At 35.6% G+C, this 19,352-nt stretch overlaps 2 protein-coding genes across 2 annotated transcripts; both read right to left on the bottom strand.

Annotated features, from left to right (window-relative positions):
- Positions 1–1,170: 1,170 nt before the first annotated feature.
- LOC147501364 (uncharacterized) lies at positions 1,171–7,380 on the bottom strand. The gene is made up of 12 exons (XM_086604303.1): positions 6,817–7,380; positions 6,687–6,740; positions 6,502–6,641; positions 6,299–6,419; positions 6,100–6,216; positions 5,470–5,523; positions 5,239–5,375; positions 3,761–4,355; positions 3,469–3,583; positions 3,323–3,372; positions 2,355–2,498; positions 1,171–1,988 (listed from the first exon to the last, which is right to left on the bottom strand). The coding sequence occupies exons 1-12, from the start codon at positions 7,321–7,323 to the stop codon at positions 1,746–1,748; spliced, it is 2,277 nt and encodes a 758-aa protein (XP_086460429.1). The 5' UTR covers positions 7,324–7,380; the 3' UTR covers positions 1,171–1,745.
- Positions 7,381–15,469: 8,089 nt separating this feature from the next.
- Positions 15,470–16,787, bottom strand: LOC147501363 (protein RGF1 INDUCIBLE TRANSCRIPTION FACTOR 1-like). Its single transcript, XM_086603790.1, has 4 exons — positions 16,602–16,787; positions 16,433–16,507; positions 16,034–16,177; positions 15,470–15,903 (listed from the first exon to the last, which is right to left on the bottom strand). The coding sequence occupies exons 1-4, from the start codon at positions 16,776–16,778 to the stop codon at positions 15,580–15,582; spliced, it is 720 nt and encodes a 239-aa protein (XP_086459916.1). The 5' UTR covers positions 16,779–16,787; the 3' UTR covers positions 15,470–15,579.
- Positions 16,788–19,352: the final 2,565 nt, after the last annotated feature.

The raw sequence follows: 19,352 nt of genomic DNA, 5'->3' as shown, positions 1-19,352 counted from the left end.
ATAAGTAAACTTTTAGCTTTGTGTATTGATTGGGTTATATTATTATTAATACGATTTAAGAATCTAATTCGTTAATTTTACGTATTTTTTTGGATGAGAAACTGATATTTTCAATAATTTTTTTTCTCGGTTTAGCAAGAAATCGGTCATTTCGGCCGATTAATCAGTCAATTCAGTGATTAAATCGGTTTGGTGAGAAAAAATAAAAAAATCGATAAAAACTAATCGGTTTACGAGAAATACACAATTAATCGGCCGATGATATTGATAGCATATGTCAAATGTGACTGATTTGGTAAGAGCAGTTATAATTGAATTCCAATTCCAACTGAATGTATTCTTGTGTGTGGCATTTTGTGAACAGTTTTCGGGAATCTTTCAGACATCCAAATTTTGCGTAGACGTCAATAAAACGGTTTTGAATGAAAATTTCGGAAGCGAATTGGGTTTTGATTATTCGGGCATGAACTTTAGTACTGTCTCGGATTGATTTGGTTTTCAGGCATGTGTTTAAAATGTCAGCAAAGAGGGTTGAGTCTGGTATAGATATCGGAGAGTCGGAGACCATGCGCCTAACTGGTCCATATTTTGCCGTCCCATGGTCTCGACTTGGACCAATTTTATGTCATAAGTTTAAACATTTCAGTTCCCGCGTTCAAACATCCTAGTCAAAGTAGCCGTTTGGAGGGTCAGTGTTATAAGTAGGGTGGTCGTTGAGCCATTTTAGCGTGGCTCAACTCGTATTATAGATGAGTCAAAACATGAGCTGAGCGCGAGTCAAGCTTGAAGTTTGCGCCTATAGAGTAGTATTTGAGCCGAGCCTGGTCTCAGTATGCGTAAGGCCTGGCTTGTTTTTTAAACAATCTTTAGGATATGTCCAGGCTTGGTTCATGCTGCAACATGAGTTGAGATTAAGGTAAGGGAGCAAAATATGAGCCTAGCCGAGCCAAGCTCGAGTAGCTCAACTGGCTTACCATCCCCGCTGGTTGGCTGGTACAATCATCCCAATTCCCAAGTGACTAGACCTGATACAATGATTCATCCCAAGTATCAAGCAGTCAGGTATAATAAGGTTAGAGAACTGAAAACATGTTAGGGAGCAAATCAGGATTCTTCATTTGGGAAGAGGTACCTGTTTTTGAGAGGTATTTACTTATCAATTGCTTTGGGTACACTTTAAAAAATTATACTACATAGTTCATTTCATATACTGTTCACATAAATCATTGAAAACATTACTAAACAAATTCTTTGTCAACTATATTCGGTGGAATAATATATAGTTCCGAATCAAACAACTCAGCTCAGAACAATTGAAGCTCAATGCTTTTCAGGTTGGTCAGGTGGCAGTTACCTCGGGTTGGTTGGTGGCATGCAGCATGCTACAAGGCAGTTTCTGGGCCGAGGACCACCACTTTTGCTGCTGCTGCTGTGCTTGCAGCCAAGCAACTCATGAAAGATAGATATCACATATCAGTATATCAATGTCCCATGTAACTTTCTAGGTTATGGCTTTCTCCAATTATGTACGTAGAGAAAAGTGGCCAAACATAGCTCTCCAATCTCCAGGAACCAATTGTAAATTAATGTATGACCTTTGCAAGTTTCAATAAGAGATTAGAAAAGAATCCTTCGTGGTTAAACAATAATAATCGAGTATTATACTTTAAGCTTATCACTTTTCAAAATAGAAAAGAAAAGGAACTTATCACTTCACATGGTAATGGAATTTCTTACATTTTGCATCATGTTCTTGCTTCTACTTTCATAGATCTCTTCACAGATTTGAATGCAGCAAACTGAACAGCAACTTCAGTTTGGCCACTAGGGTGATTTCTCACAGAATGATCAGATTTATTAGATCTCCTCAAGATCTCAAGGAGTGATGAACTTGAACTTGTTTGGCTTGTCCTCTGGCTACTGAAATTGGACTGGGAATTGCTGAATTTAGCTGAAGCTGTTTTGGTTGGCCGCTTTGTGCTGTCACCCTGCATAAGATACCAGTTAAAAGAACACTTAACGAATAATTTCTGAGAAACACACTGATGCAAATATAATTGGATCAACTACAAACACATGAGCACAAGTGCCCAACAACATATATACTGACTATGAAGTGCGCCACTCTTAGACTTGGAACTCACCAAAACAATGGCCCAAGAAATATAATGTGACTATAAATCAACTTCATGAGCCCAGTCAACTCTAAAAACTAGGCAATAGCAAAACATAGTACCTTAGGATGCAAGAAGGAACAGACAAAAATTTCTATATTTACCAAAGACTTTCTTCTTTTCCTGCTTCAGTTTTAAAAGACAAGATAAATGTTACTTAGATAAGGTTCAGTGGCGTACTGAATTTGAAGAAACCTCTGATGTTGTGATTGCACTCCTGCTATTGCTATCATCTCGTCCAAAGATAAAGGACTTAAAACTGCTTGAGCCAGTCTTCTTAGATGATGGTAAAGAACTATTTCGTGCACGGCCAAGAAAAGAAGACTGCAGCACACGAAAAACAAAACCATCTGTATTAGCGAAAAGTGATCTCGTTCAAGGATTCATTATAAATTGCAGATACGCCCTTTCAATTAAAACAAAAAAGTGAAAAGATACAAAAGACTATAGATCCAAAAAGATAACTAGCATAATCTCTAAATTCATACTTGACTAGTTGGCTATAATAAATGCCAATATGTGGATCTTTCAGTCCGACTTGAGTTGAAAGCAGGGTGGTTTTTTTGAAATATTTAGAGGGTTAAGGCAGCCCCACACCATTACATTGAAGGACCCTAGCCCGAAGGCTTATCAATCCCGAAGGGAATCTAGTCCAAAGGCTCACCAACCCCAAGGGAACCTAGCCCAAGCTCTCGCCGATGCGCCATTTTGAGTAGACCCAACCGCCTCCACCTATCATAGCAGCACCCTGTCTCTACTCTCTAACCCAAAGGCTCACCTGGCCCAAAGGCCCATCACATAATTACACAAAAAAGAAATCCCAACCAACACTTGGTGGGATTCGAACTTGCAACCTCTCCCATGAGGAGAGGGGTACACAACCAATTGAGCTAGAAATTCTTGTGTGAAAGCAGGGTGGTTAACTATGAAGATTATGGTACAACCGTAAAACACATCAAGACTGCCCAAGCACCAAAAACAACCTAGACATTGTCCAATACATTTAAACGCACACTAAATTTCAAATAATCAAAGTGACCATCGACAACCAAAAAGAATCCACTAAACTTTCTTGACTGCAGCTAAAGCCACAAAACCTATGGACGAAACTGTTTTTGACTCCATAGATATTATATAAATTACATTACCTTCAATGAACTGTTGCTGTTTCCTCCTGTGACCAACTTATCGAAGAAAGCTGCAAAACATTGTACTGGTGTTTAATAAGCATGTTACGGGTAAAAGCAAGAGATGGCAATAAAGATAGAGAAGTCCAAAATTAAATAGCTCCTACATGATGATTTTGCTTTTTTCTTGGAGTCAGGTGCAATATTCAGCTTCTTTATAAGACCAAAAACTTCCCTGGAGTTTTCATCTTCTGCCGGAGATAAAAATGAGGTATGTTCTTCCTGTTTCAGAAAATTTACAAAAATTACTTATGTCTTTTAAAAGATAAATGGACAAGGGGAAGTGAATAAAATACTCCTAATGATTCAAACTCTATACATATTATGAAGCACATAATGAATGTTTAATCGACATTTGCGATAAATTTGACCCGAATAATTGCCAAAAAAGGAACTCACAGCTTTCTCAAGAAGGCGTATCCGTACTAGCTTCTGCTCTGTTTCTTCGTCATCGGAAGATAAGAAGACATCATCCTTATCAGTGAACATCTGAGACATCATCTGCTTTGCTTTTTTTGAATTCATCCGCGCAACATTTTGTGGAAGTAGGTCACAGGAAGCATCGTCCATAGAATCCTTATCAAAGTCCTCACCATCCGCTTCTTTTTCATCATCTCCTTCTTCCTCTTCAAGCGCAATTGGCTCTCTAAGTTGATTACCACCACATTTCAGCCTCTGTAAAACATTGTCTGTAGCAGCGGCATCTTGTTGTTCAAGCCACATCTGATGAAGTTGATCACGCTTTGCATTATCCATAGGCTTCTCTTTGTATCCAGACACTATCAGATCATTAAATTCTTCACTTTCTTCATTTTCCTCATCCTCTTCATTTTCTTTGAATCGCATTAAGTCATTGTCACTATCATCTTCCTCTTCCGCTTCATCATCCACAAAAGCTTTAACAGGATCACCTTTTGGATACACCTCCTCTTCACTCACTTTGCATGGATGAGGATCAATATTCTCCTTGTCATAATCTTCTTCATCAGAAGAACTGCAAAGAATTCAGGAATCCCATTGCAAGGTCAGCATAATCAAGGATCAAGTATCGGTAGCACGTATGTTGCACACAGATCATATCTTGAAACAAGATTAGAAGCACAAAGTTACACAAGCAAATGCTACGATTCAGTGTGCTGTGACCTGGTCCATTTGGCTGTAGCTTTGGTGTATCCACCTAAACTCTAAATGAATAAACCATATTTTTCTTTCTTCGTTTATTGACTTTTTAAAGATCTTTATACTGTAAATATCCTTTATGAATGATGTACACAAAACCTGTAACCTACTATGTACTCAACTCCATTCTATCACATACTAATATTTGAATGAAAAAAAAAAAAAAAAGATTAAAGCAAAAAGAACAAAAAAAAAAAAAGGGAATGAATAAGAAATCGAGCAAATGCTCGAGGCTATAACCAAAATTGTGTACCAATTTGGCCTGTCTGTATCCCTAAAAGCTAACACTGGGTAGCTAAATTGAGCTACTATTATAATAATTTTTACAGACGTCCAAGTTCAGAAGAACCTTTTACATCCCAGACAAAAGGTTGCAACTAGCAATTTTCACGTGTTCTTTGCAGACAATGCAAACAGCATACACAACACACCAAAAGTCAGAAATAGCAGCAGATAAACTACAGCATAAAAGTCTTATCAGCTGTTTTCAGGAGTAATTTATGAAATGTCACTGTATTGATCAAATATTTTCTCGTTAGTACCATAAAATTTAGAGTTAGTTCATACTACATAAAAACCTAGAATTTGTATTTGTCGGCAAAATTCCAGACCAAAAGCAATCCACATTACCAGTTCCATTATCCATGCAAAGAAGGGAAAAAAGAATAAGTATGTCAAAAGGCTCTTCAGAATCATACATGTCATCCGGAGGAGCAGAATCAAGCTTCAAGTTCATGGTAAGGACTGATGGTGCAAGAACTTCTTCCACAGGACTGTCTTCCTCACTATCTTCTAGATCTTCCTCGTCACTTGTCTGGAAACCATCAGAAAGATCCTGCAGCAAAGGCATGCAGACCAAACCTTAATTTCCTAAAATCTGCAAAACATTGGATGGAAATACAGGATACAGGTAGACATAGGAAGAAAACCTGAGTATCATTTATCGGAGCACGAAACACACATTTTGACTCCTCATCCAAAGGCTGCAGTACATACAAGTAAGATTAAGTGCTTCAAAACTACAAATTAATACAAAATACACAAAACCCATTTAGATGAGAGGACATATTCATGGGTTTATGTTCTTCAAACTATTTTCTAACACCGCTTCATGCTTTACATTTAAATACCAAAATACTGAAGCTAAAAAAAAGGGCACTTCTTGAGTGGTAGATTCGCTGAATTTGAAAACCTCAAATTATTTCTCCTGATGACCAGATTACTTGTCACCCAGCACACAAAATACCTACTATACAGAATTAGCAATGCTTAACATTTGGTACTTCAATATCTATGACAAAAGGACATATAAAATTGGAAGCTTGATTTATTACTCGTAATATCTTTATTCACTTCTTTTCTACCATAATTCTGCTAACAATTACAAACTTATGTATCATGAACGTCCATAAGATACGTACTTATTTAAATATACCTACATTACAATGTATTGGAATCACATTAATCTGCAAAGAATATGATTTAGCATATAGTAACACAAAATACAAACTTCCATATGTACTTCTTAATGTACCAGAGTTATAGAGGAGAGTACTCACCATGTTGGAGAGAATTGGTTTATTAGGACTTGGAAGTGATGCAGGTTTGCTAGCACTTTCTACATTACGGGTATCTACACCATTACTATCTTCATTCGCAAAGGGCATGTCTCCTTCCTATATCCACACAACAAAATTATTCCTGAATATGAAAATAAGCATGTCTAGCAACTCCACATGAACATACAAAAATCAACACCTCTTCTGCAAGTTCTTTGTCTTCCCCTAAACTATCATCACAAACTTGTTCCGGATGAAGATCAAGCACAACCTCTCTTGAAAATTCACTGGTTTCAACATGATTACTCATAATGCTAAGTCTGCAACAACGAACCAGTCACAATCAGAAACAAACAACAAATTAAATTTACAAAAAAAGGTGATCCTTATATCACAACTCACTTTTTCGAAACCTCTAGCTTCCTTTGCCGGATCTTCTCCAAAATGGATGAGATAGGTTTTTGTACAAGTGGCACAGTTTTAAATGCCGCATCTCTAGTTTCTGAACATTTACAATAAATGTTTAAATCACAAATATAATTCTAAACCAATAAAAATAAATGCAATTCAAATTATCATTAAATTACCTCTAATAGTCTCTGTGATTCAGCATGAAGCTCCTTAAGATGTACTTTCCTTTCCTTCACAAAAACAAAACAAAACCCAAAGTCAGAAAACCAAAAAATAAACAAATAAATCAACTTAATAAAATCATACCTTTTCCATCTTCTTCGTCACGCGTACGGACTTTTCAGCTTTCCCCTTACTCTTTCTCCTCTTCTTCTTCTGCTCCCCTTCCTCTTCATCTCCTTCTTTCAAACTCCCCCTTTTCTTCCCACCCTTCTTCTCCTCCCCAACTTTCTCATCAAGTTCACCGAACCGATCTTCTTCCTCCCAATCCATCATCGATATTCTATTTTCCTCCGAACGCTCTTTATAAAAAAACAACTCCTCTAATTCACTATTCTCCGATTCATTCACTATAGGAACTGAATCTACTACTTGTATGGTTTCTGAAATATCGGGATTTGAAATGGGCGAAATATCGACGGTGTTTAAGGAAGAAGAAGAAGGAATTGTGTGATCAATGGGTACAGAAACTGGAACATTTGAGTCTATGCTAGTTTTCTTCTTCAATCGTTTGAGTTTCTTTGGTTGATTAATTGGTGATGGAGATGGTTCAATGGGAAGTGAGAATGATTCATAATCGTCATCGCTTTCCATTTTTTTTTTAGGGTTTGTTTGTTTGTTTTGTTGGTTTTGAGAGTTGAGAAAAAAAAAATGCGAGTGAGAAATGAGGAGTGTGATGTGACGTGGAATTTCGCGCCAAATTTGTTTGGAATTTTGAGAGGGCGGTTTTCGCGGCAAAATGAAAATAAGGATATTCCAATTTCCCCGATGGGCTATTATGAGATGCTGATTGGGCTGGACCGAAGATACTAGGATTTCAGATAGGCCCCTTTTTGCTTCTTTTACTACATACATCTCTATATTATATGATAATAATTTTTTTCTAGGAAAATTTCCCTCATAATAGAATCCACATCAGCGTTTGTAAGATATGTATATTTTATGATTTGTCCTAACCACCTAACCTTTAAAATTAATTTTAAATCTTGTATTAACTTTCAATTTTTAAATTGGCAATTTAGATAGCCCAAACCCTCTGGGTTCGAGTCCCATTTGTATTTCAATTAAAATTTATTTTTCATTTTAAATTTAAAATAATTTAAAAACAGACACCTTGTTCACGTGGGGTTTCGAACCTGGGAATTATATTCAATTTTGACCCTTTGCTGGTACCACTAATGTTTTATTATTATTTTTTAGATTATAACTATAATTCAAAAATCATACTACCTCGATAAATGTTAGAAATAGAGATAGTTTTACATTTTGAAAAAAGGGGCCAATATAGAGGCTGGTTCGAATACCATTTATATTGTTCTCACGAATTTGAAGATCGGTACAATAATTTTTAATACTCTAACGACCTATATGTTGACAATTTCTTTGTCATGTATTCATAGAATGTGCAATTGTGCAGGCATATAAAACAAAATAATACCCAAAATATAGTTGTAACTTGCCAACATAAAACCTTTTTAAAAGGTCGCCTCAAAGACCTTGTTTTTGGTGTAGCTTCCTAAACAACCAAGTAGCCTTTATATCCTCTTCAACTTATCATCGGGCAAAGAAGTCAAGTGACCTTAGGTAAAGTTCTAGATTAATATCCCAAGAGAATGCAAAGCATCCTTCAACAATTCTATTGGTTTTAGGGCAACTACTATTGGTAGTAATGGGTTACGGTGGTTTCAAGGCCTTAGCTAATTCAACTACCGCGATCGATGAACACCTTAAACGAATAGGGTTCGGGTATATTCTTAAAGAACCAAGACTTCTTAGATTTCTTGACAAGGGTGTAGTGGTATTCCTCAACACTCTTAGTTTGAGAAGTAGCGGCACCACCAATTTCACTCTCAAAGAACCGGAATCATCACCCCACCTCATTGGGTTTCCTCAATATTATATAAACAAGTTATAGAAACAAAAGTTAATTTCATAACAAGTTAGGCGCACAAAATTCAACTCTATTTACTTCAAAATCAACTAATCTCCCGTATTTGTGTCCATATCATTGAACCCAGTATTGCCCCCTTCTCCAGTTACATGGTCATATTCCCAAAAAGAATACAACATTCATCATAGAAGGGAAACATTTTTTGCTTAAGATCAACTACTACTTGCCCCAGGATGAGGCTATATCCCACAATATATCTATCAATATGACACCCCAAAAAATTACAAAGAAAATATATATAGAATATTTTATTACCTTTATGTAATTATCCCATGCATTATCATCCGCATCAATTCTCTTGGTCTCTTTGTTGAAAGCTAAACCAAACCCACTAGCATCGACTGCATGTTTGGCAACTAACCAAGTAGTCTTCATTGTTTTCAACCTTAATCTTACATTGTCAGATACAAGATTCATGCCATGTCGTGAATTGATTTCATCAGCAGTATGCTTCGAGCTTTCTTTTATCCACCCATCATAAGCCCTCTTGCCCTTGCTAGCTAACTCCTCTAACAATACCTCTACCAAGGTGGTTTCTATGTTGGGGAACTATCTAATTTGGGCTGATCTCTTCCGTTTTCTATTGTCAACACCACTCAAATGAGTACTCACACCACATAGCTACCATACCTAGTTTGAAGCAATGAACCAATGATGACCATAGCAAACAAACATAATCAATAAGCAATATTACATATCAATAAAACTACAAAATTATAGAAGAAGGCCGAGACAATAAAATATTATAAGTAGTTAAACCATTATCCAACAAAACAAGAACACCATAATAAAATTATAATGTCTATTACAAAAACACCCTACTAAAATCATAATGTTTATTACACAATCATAACAACAATGTTTGGACTATAAATTCCAAAACACAGTTAGGGTTGTGAAAAGTGGATTGATTGACCAAAAGAAATGAGACTGAACCTTAGAAGACTGCCTACGTACCCTAGTCCGGAAACAGGGATCAAGTCTCAGCAGTTTTTGCTTGCATAGTTCTAAAAGTGAGAGCAAACTCTTATAAGAAAGATCCGGATTCCAAGATCCGGATCCCACTCTAACCCCCAAATCTCTGAAGATTTTGGTTTATCTTCTTTTTTCCTTCTCTGTCCCTTGTTGTCTGATCTAGAATGTTGGGCCAGAGTCTGAAAAGGTGATGGGCTGGATCCGAGTCTGGAAACACATCGAAGGTGGGGACCAAACATCACCTGTGCCAAATGCACCTGTAAATATTTGGATCTGGACCAAGTCCGGAATCATGTTGGGTTGAATCCAGAATGTTGGGCTAGAGTCCGGAAAGGTGATGGGCCGGGTCCGAGTTTGGGAACACACCGAAGGTGGGGCCCAAACATCGCCCCCTCTTTGTCATGTGGATGAAAGTCATGTGGCAAAGAATGAGAAAAAACGCAAAAAACACTTTTATAAAAAAATAAATAAAACCCAATCCAAAGTAGACATTGTTTGACTAAAGGGCACAAAAAACACTATTGTAATAAAAAAAATAAAACTCAACATCTGTTTAAGTGCTTTGCTAATACTTAAGTTCTTGTCCAGAAACAAAACTTATGCTGCGAGTATCTGCACTCGGCTGTTTAAGCGCGTGTTTGCTAACACTTACAATTATTTGTCCGGAAACAAACTTATGATGCGAAATGCACGCAGACTCACCGTTTAAGTCGCGGCGTTTGCTAACACTTACAATTATTTGTCCGGAAACAAACTTATGATGCGAGTGTCTGCACTCGGCTGCTTAAGTGCGCGTTTGCTAACACTTACAATTATTTGTCCGGAAACAAACTTATGATGCGAAAGTGTTCCGCACTTTCGGTTGTTTAAAAATCTTGGCGTTTGCTAACACTTACAATTATTTGTCCGGAAACAAACTTATGATGCGAAAGTAATGCGCTTTTCGGTATTAAAGTCTTGGCGTTTGCTAACACTTACAATTATTTGTCCTAAACAAACTTATGATGCGAGTAATACGCGACTTTGTTTTAAGTGCCCGTTAACTTACAATTTCGTCCGGAAACAAAATTGTTCTGCAAGTGTCTGCACTTGGTGGCTAAATGCGGGTTAGCACACAGACGTCAACTTTGTTCAGAAAACAAAATGTTAAAGGTTTGCCGTAGGATTGCACTTGCTAGATGATGTAAAAATGTATTATGTAAAAATAAAGCATAGTAGCATATGGAGAAATTTGATTATTAATGAAAATCAAAATAGAGTTAACTAAATACTAGTGGTAAAATTTACGAAGCCTTGTTGCATTCCAAGGCTTTGGAAGAAAATCTCCGGAAAGAGTTTTCAGTACATAATAACCCTTAGGCCCTGTTTTCTCCACAATAAAAGGACCTTCCCAAGCTTCGACTTTTGCCCGATGGGTCATCCAATTTTCTCGAAGTACCCAATCTCCTCGGCCGGAATGTTCACGACGAGCGTTCTTGTCGTGTAACTTTTTGACACTCTGTTGATACTTTTCCAAATGTCGGAGTGCCTCTTCTCTCTGCTCATCAATGAATTGTTTCTGGGAAGACAAAAATTCTTCATTATCATCAAAAATGACATTTTCAATTCGATTGGTGGGAGCCATGAGTTCAGTTGGCAAAACTGCTTCTGTCCCATATGCCAGAGAGAAAGGAGTCATTCCTGTAGAAGTTTTGGGCGTGCTGCGGTATGCCCACAAAACAGCTGGTAATTCCTGTACCCATTTTCCTTTTGCTTTTTTAAGCCGCCTTTTCAAATTGGTTAAGAGAGACTTGTTAGTTGCTTCAGCTTGTGCATTCGCTTGTGGATGGTAAGGAGCCGAAAAATTATGTTAAATTTTGAAGGTGTCACATAATTGATGAATTTCATCATAATCAAACTGCTTTCCATTATCAGATACAATTATTGCTGGTATTCCATTTCGACATATGATATCTCTCCAAATGAACTGTTTGACTTTGGAAGATGGAATCTGCCGCGAGTGGAATCGCCTCAACCCACTTTGTGAAATAATTAGTAGTCGCAAGAAGGAATCGAAATTTTCACGGTGCTTTGGGCAAAGGTCCAACAATATCTAGACCCCATTTAGCAAATGGCCAAGAACTCAGAATTGGAAACAATTCATTGGCTGGTAGATGGTTTGAGTTTGCATGCATTTGACATTGTACACAAGTTTGACTGTATAACTTAGCTTGTTTCTGCATTCCAGGCCACTGACCGATATTTCTGATATATATCTGTGATATTTCTAATATATAACGATATACATCAATATTTTAACTATTTCACTAAAAAGGTTGGAATCTATGATATATTCTGATATATCGTCGACATAGACTAATATATTTCGGTTTTTGGGGTCCAATATTTCGGTCAATAAGGAAAAATTGGGCCTTGATATTCACTACCCACTATCTAAGAGCATTTTAGGAGAGAAACCAAAAAAACATCAAATTTTTTAACCAAACCAAACACCAAACCAAAAAAACGCCAACCAACTTTAGGAGTAACATCAAATTTTCGACATCAAATGACACGATTTTAGATAAACCACGCCATATAGCCCACACGATTTTTTCAACACTGGTCACTGAAGCCCATCTTAAAAGCCCAAGCACACGTGGTTTTGGGAAAACCGCGCGATATGTCGCACATTAACTTTCTTATTTATTTTATTTCCAAATCTCTCACGCGGTTTTGGGAAAAACCGCGCCATAGAAGCCCAAGCCCATGCGGTGTTAGAAAAACCGTGCGATTTTTCCAAAATCGCCATAGAAGCCCAAGCCTATACTGTGTTAGAAAAACCGCGTGAGAGATTTGATACAACACCAAAGCTATAACCAAATTTTGGCCGATTTGGTGTTTGGTTTGGTGTTTTCATCAATATGTGACTCTCCTAAAAATAAAAAATGGTGTTATAAAAGTATTTCTCCTAAAAATACTCTAATATATATTCGATAGTGCTGACCACATCTTTATAAATGACAACCACCAAAGAGTTAGCCACACACCCACTTTTTAGAATTTGTCCACATCGGCCCAAAACACTTGTCTTCAACTTTGAAATATTAAAGTAGACACTCAGCCAGACACCCACTTTTTACAATTTGTCCACATCGGCCCAAACTTTGAAATATTAAAGTCAAACACTCAGACTACGTAATTAAGTCCCACAAGGCTAATCAATTTATAATCGGCCGCGGTATTGGCACCCTAAAAAGGGGAGTTAGCACCCCTTTGCCTAAATTTGTGGTACTGACTACTCTCTATTTAATGAGACATTGTTCATACACCCCACCGTCCAAAGCACCCCACCCTATTCGAGTGAAAAATGAGCTACAACAGTTGATTGTCGTCATTATTGTCTTTTAGCAGTACCTTTGTGTCGTGGGTTTGTTCTATTGGCTGCCGTGGAATTCCAATAGAGGTAAAGAAATTTTTGAATGAAAAATGAGCTACGGCAGTTGATTGCCGCCAGTGTAGTCTTTTGGCGGCACCCTTGTGCCGCAAGTTTGTTCTGTTGGCAGCATTGGCTTGCCGTGGAATTCCAATAGAGTAAGGAAACGCGTTTGGCATCAACTTCCTTATGATCGAGCATGGTTTTTCAATTCTTATATTGAGATGGTATTAGATTGCAGTATTAACTATACAATAACAGATACATCGACATGCATATAAAAAATACGACACTTCCGGAATTTCAATATCACAACTACAGTGTCGAAAAAGATAACCGCAAATCAACTTAGCATTTGTATATAGAAATAACACTAACAGTTTTCATGTGAACCAAATCGTATTGAGAGCATTGTGTTAATTAACAATATAGTCTTGCCACGCCCATGCAACAAAAGCAGATATGCATTAAGCGACTTATAATCTGCAACAACAAGATTGCATTGCTTGACTCTTTTAAAAGACTCATATGAAAACCGCGATACTTTGTCCATAAAAAACCAAAACAGAAGGGGGCACCACATAGGTAGTGAACCTTAGCACCACCATACCATTCAAAGTTATAATCATAGGAAAATTAAGTTCCAACGGGTATATCTTGTTTGGCAAATATCCCAACTCTAACTTCCTCCAACACATTCCACTTATTTGCTTTAAAATTTGGTTGGCTGGAAGTTCCAAAAAGTATGAACCAAGAGTCAAACCATAAATTTTCAAGTAAAAAATGAGCTACGACAGTTGATTGCCGTCAGTATTGTCTGTTGGCGGCACTCTTATGCCGCAGGTTTGTTATGTTGGCGGAATCTGACAGCCGTAGTATTTTCATCACTCATATTTGAATGAAGTAAATTTTTGTGGAATTGAAAATGGCGAGAGTTCGGTTTCACTAAGACAAGAAAATGAATGGAGAAAAAGTGTCGGTTGAAAATGAGAAATATAAGGTTTGGATTTCTTTTTTCAAACTTGAGTGCCTATTTGGACAAAAAAAAATGGTGGGGGGTGGTAAACCCATATGAAAAAATGACACATGTAGAATAACTATTATTCCACTACCCTTTTACCAAATGGGTGCTAGTCTTATTTATGGGAGTGTTAATACTGAGGCCCTTTATAGTCACCTTCAACGTGGTTAAATTATCAAATCTCCAAACAATACCACTAACCTTGTTAATTGTTAAATGAGAAGTTCCAATATTTTTGTATATGTTATACTAAAATCTACAACACCAAATATTACAAAATAATTCTTGCAACTTATTGAATAATTAATCTAATAAATCAATGATAAGAAATATTACAAATAAACTCCATTTTGGTGAAGGAAAAAAAAAAATCACTTCGCCAATCACTAAAATCACTAAAGAGGCACAAATCCCTCTCAACAATTCACTATTCAACCACCATTCATGCGATTATCTTAGCTTGAGGAGATGAAAATTCCTGGCTAAGCCCCTGAAGGCAGGGATACGACCCACGTGCAACCTAACAAACCAACATATATCCTACCACGTGGACATACATGCCACATCAGACAGCATGACCGTCATCTTTACTGCTTTACCCCCTATTCTAAAGTTGTTTGGCAGTCGTATAAAACACCTGAGCTTCAAATTCAGGAACACACACATATCATTACGCCGCATCTCCTCCATTCCATGAAAAAAACTTTAAGGATTCACAACAGAATAAAAAGTAAAATAAAATAAAAATACATTCCTTTTCCATTGATTAAAAACATCATCTAGTAATGTTTTCCACGTTAGTTCACATGTTTAACACCAACAACAATATTGCCTAATGGGCTAATGCTGGGCTAGTGCTCCCTTAATTTTGGTGGCCCAAATTATATAAAGATTGTACACTCTTATCCGTGCAACATGAATTTGATGGTACATCATAGTATCACACGACATGGAGTACAATGGAGGCATGGACCATGGTTGAGCAACTAAACTCATATAAATGAACAACTAATTAAACTCTCCACATTTACAGTCTACACTTTAGACACGCTAAATCCTCTTTATTACATGCTAAATGTCATTCATTTCTAAATTCATAACTAGATAGTGTCAAATTACAATTGATTGATAGGATTATCGAAAAAAAAAATGATAGTATTTGACTATTTGGGACTCAATATTCTCAAAACTTAACAACATAATAACTACATCAAAATCAGACAGAAATCTTTATTAGAACATGCACAACGCTAATTATTGTACTGTAGAAAAAAGTTAGAAATAATAATATTGTTGCCAAATAAAGGTAATCATGGAACTCAAAGATTCAAAAAAATTATTTTATATCAATTTTTAATTTTGTCTAAATCTAGAATTATGACAAAATTAATTGACAATCCAATTAAAGAATCCTTCAATTTTACCAATCAACACCCAAAAGGTTTTTAAAAATGAAACTAATTAATATTCAGTCTATCCGTCTATCTTTTAAAAAAGAGGACTACGAATAGGAATTCCCTTCCGCTTATGCACACGAACAAGGATATTTCTGTCATTTTCTTTTTTTTCCGCTACCCTTCTCGACCTTTTCTTTCTCCTCACACAAAGAGACGACGCGGTACACTCAATATCACCATTGTTAATATTGCAACTAGAAGACTCACCGTCCAAAACAGATTTGGGTGTCATATGACAATCATCAAGATTGTTCTCTTTCTCGACATGTGTGTCGACCATAGTCATCTGAGACAAGCTCTCGTTGTCGTACAAATACCTCAAGATACTCCCTTCATAGACCATTAGATATTGAACCTAGAGTTTTTCGTTAAAATCATTGTCAGTAAATCACCGATTAAAAAAAAAAAAAAAACAAATATTTTTTTCTTTTTCGATCAAATTTAAAATTAATTTCAATAAAAAAAATTTATTATTTATGAATTACCTTACAACCTAGAGAGCAAAAATGGGTTGGGTCTTGAAGAGCTCTATCACACGTATGACAAGAGTAGCTGACACAACTTTTAAGAGGGCGTGCTTGTGGTCTCTGATTCAAAAAAATGACTTTTGCATGATTGGCAATGTACGTCTGGAAAAAAAATATAAAAAAATAGAGAAGCAACAAAAAACAAGTCATCAAACATGCAATTATTATAAAAAAAAATGAAGAAACATAGGATTCAAAATATATATGAAATCCAATTTATGATTTAAGAATCAACTTTTAATTTTGATTATGACCCAAATAAAGAAACTGGCAATTTAACAAAAACTAAGTCTTGGATTTTAAGAAATAGTAGCTAATATAAATTGAACTGATTTCATTTTGGTTTTGATGAATTACTTGAACATAACGACAATCAAAGAACTTCTTCAAGTCTTCAAGTCTAACAACATCTTGGTAAACATACCTACGAACCTAAACAAAGAGAAAGAGAACCATAAATCACTATAAAAAGTCAAAGAAACAACACAAAAAAAATGAGTAAAGAATTACAACGAATAGTTATAACCTTAAGTATGTGATGAGTGTTGTGATGGTGAACACAATGAGCACATATACTAGCACGACAGTTCAAACAAAAAATGTTTAACTGATTATTCTTCTTGTAGTTTTCATGTATGACACACGGTCTGTAAAAAAATTCAGAAATTAAAGAAAACAGCCATGAAGGATCCTGGTTTGTCATATGAGAGGGGGCTAGAGAGAAAGAGTGAGAAATTTAATATTGGAGAGAGGAAAACAGAGTATACTATACTTATGCAATAAGGTTGGTGTGTAGACTAAAAAGGTACACTTAGCCGCATCTGTTTATCCTAATTCTCTTATGAAAAAACTACTAAAAAGGTATCAAACTTTACATGTTTTGATAATATGGGAACCAAACTTTTTTTCTTGACAGTTTGGGGACCAAATTGTTTGATTTTTGCAATGTAGGAACTTCCGTCAAATTTCTCTAACACCGTTTATAATTTTTATTAATTTTTATTTTATAAATTAATACAAATGAAAATTAAGTTGTAATGTTGAAAACAAATTAATATACATTAATTTGTAATGTTGAAAAAAATTAATATAAATTTTCTAATTTGCAATGTTGAAAAAAAAAATTAATACAAATTAGAAACGGTGTTAGAAAAATTTAATGGAAGTTCCTACATTGCAAAAATCAAACAGTTTAGTCTTCAAACTATCAGGAAAAAATGTTTGGTCTCCATATTGTCAAAACGTGTAAAGTTTGATACCATTTTTAGTCGTTTTTCGTTCTCTTATAAATTTTAACAACCTGTACGTACTTGTACTTTTGGAAAAGAAAAATGTATTTGATTACTCAAGGAGATCGATATATAGTATATTATCATCAATCATGACTGTTTACACCATGAATACTTCTCGAGATGATCGTGTTGGTTTGTACCAATATTCTAGATCTGATGTTGATTGTAATAAAGGTTTTCATTAGATAATCTTGAAATACAACTATCTTTGCATTATAAATTTTGGGTTTTAATTTGGTAAAACAATTAAAATATTTTATTGAGGCATTTTAAATGGTAATAATAACCAAAAATGATTTTAATTAGGAAAATGTTTAATTGTAAATTTAATTGTTAATGATTTTTTTAGCATTGTCTTGCATCATAGTGAAATGCGTTTTTACAAATGTTTGTTTGTCAAGTTGTAAAACTAGAAATGACACGTACCTTTCAACACAAAAGTAAAGTTTATTGTTTTTAATTACAGACCAGCTAGTTTTATGAAAATTGTAATGCCCCACCATCTACAAATTATTGATAAAAACATAAAGATTGTTGCGTTAAGAACTCTTAATTAATAAAAACATAAGAGGAACAACTTGTTGGTCAAAATACATCATATTTTGAATTTTTAATGCTAAAATATGTAACTGCATCTCGAAATATTTCATTTATATGTTTTATAAATAGAGCTCTGATACCATGTTAAATTGGCATACACTCTAAAATACTTAAGCTTGTAGATATAATAAATTTTATAAATATCAAAAGGAGGCTCGGGGATTGACACAGTAGTAGAGCTATGTGCCGTCTAGGTAGGGCACAACCCCCCCCTGAAGCTCAGGAGAAAAAAGTATTGTAGTACCATACAATGACCTACAAACCACAATTGAACATAAAAAAAAACTAATAGAGAAGGCCCACACGTTTCTCATTCTTATTCTCGCTAGAACTAAAACCAACATTACAACTACAAGTCTACAACCCATCAATACATCATACATCACCTAATCATCGATCACGTTGAATTAAACCGTAATTACCTAAGGAGCTCTAATGGTTATCAGGTTCGACATTTTAATACATTCAAAACCTAAAATTCTTTATGTAAAATCAAATTCAATTCCGATCCTAGTTCCAAATTTGTTATTGTTGTATTTTTATTAATTTGTTGACACTTTGTCACTAGCTTCACGCTATGCTAGCTCTGCCACTGGATTGACATATATAGCTAGTTGAGATACACTTAGAAATGGAGTTGAATAATCTTAACATTAATAACCAAATATATGTATAAAAGAACCTACTATTACTTAATCTACTCCAAGTAGGGGGTGGGAATTTGGCCCTAACGACCCTAACCCGGCCCTGACCGACCCGACCCTAAGCCCTATAAAGCCCTCACAGAGTTTAGGGCCGGGCCGGCCGCCTACCTAATGCCTTCTAGGGCGGGGCTAGGGCTAAGATTCTAAAACATAGGCCCGACCTAACCAAGCCCTAACCGCCCTGTTTCATACTTTCACTATAAATACACATACCATAATTGTCCACTCTTTGTTAAATATTTTCAATTAAAATAACATTGTCCTTTTGTAATTTATCACTTACACCCAAGGGTACTTCCAATAACTTGTTTTATATAACAAAAACTTGTCAACTTAGCATTATGAAGAACAATGAGCACTAGCCTAATAAAAATAATACTTTATTCCTTTGATCATCAAGTCAAAGTCCATAACTTATTATTCTCAATTTCTTTTCTCACTTATTTCTTATAAATTATATTTTTATTCACATCCAAGCCAAGTCTAAAACTAAAGGTTTCCTTCCACACCATTAAAGCAAAAAATACTGAGCGGACATTTGTAACATAGAAACCAAAAACACCCTTTGTCGAAAAAAAAATGACATTTGTAATCTCAAACCTTTCTCCATCACTTGTTCAAAAGCCAATATTTTCATTTTCATATACAAAGTTTGAATCACTTTTAAATTATAAGAAAGGT

The sequence above is a fragment of the Coptis chinensis genome, chromosome 4 (assembly GCF_015680905.1).
Source record: "Coptis chinensis isolate HL-2020 chromosome 4, ASM1568090v1, whole genome shotgun sequence".
In the NCBI taxonomy this organism is placed as follows: Eukaryota; Viridiplantae; Streptophyta; class Magnoliopsida; order Ranunculales; family Ranunculaceae; genus Coptis; species Coptis chinensis.
This window is presented reverse-complemented; position numbering and strand designations above follow the sequence as displayed.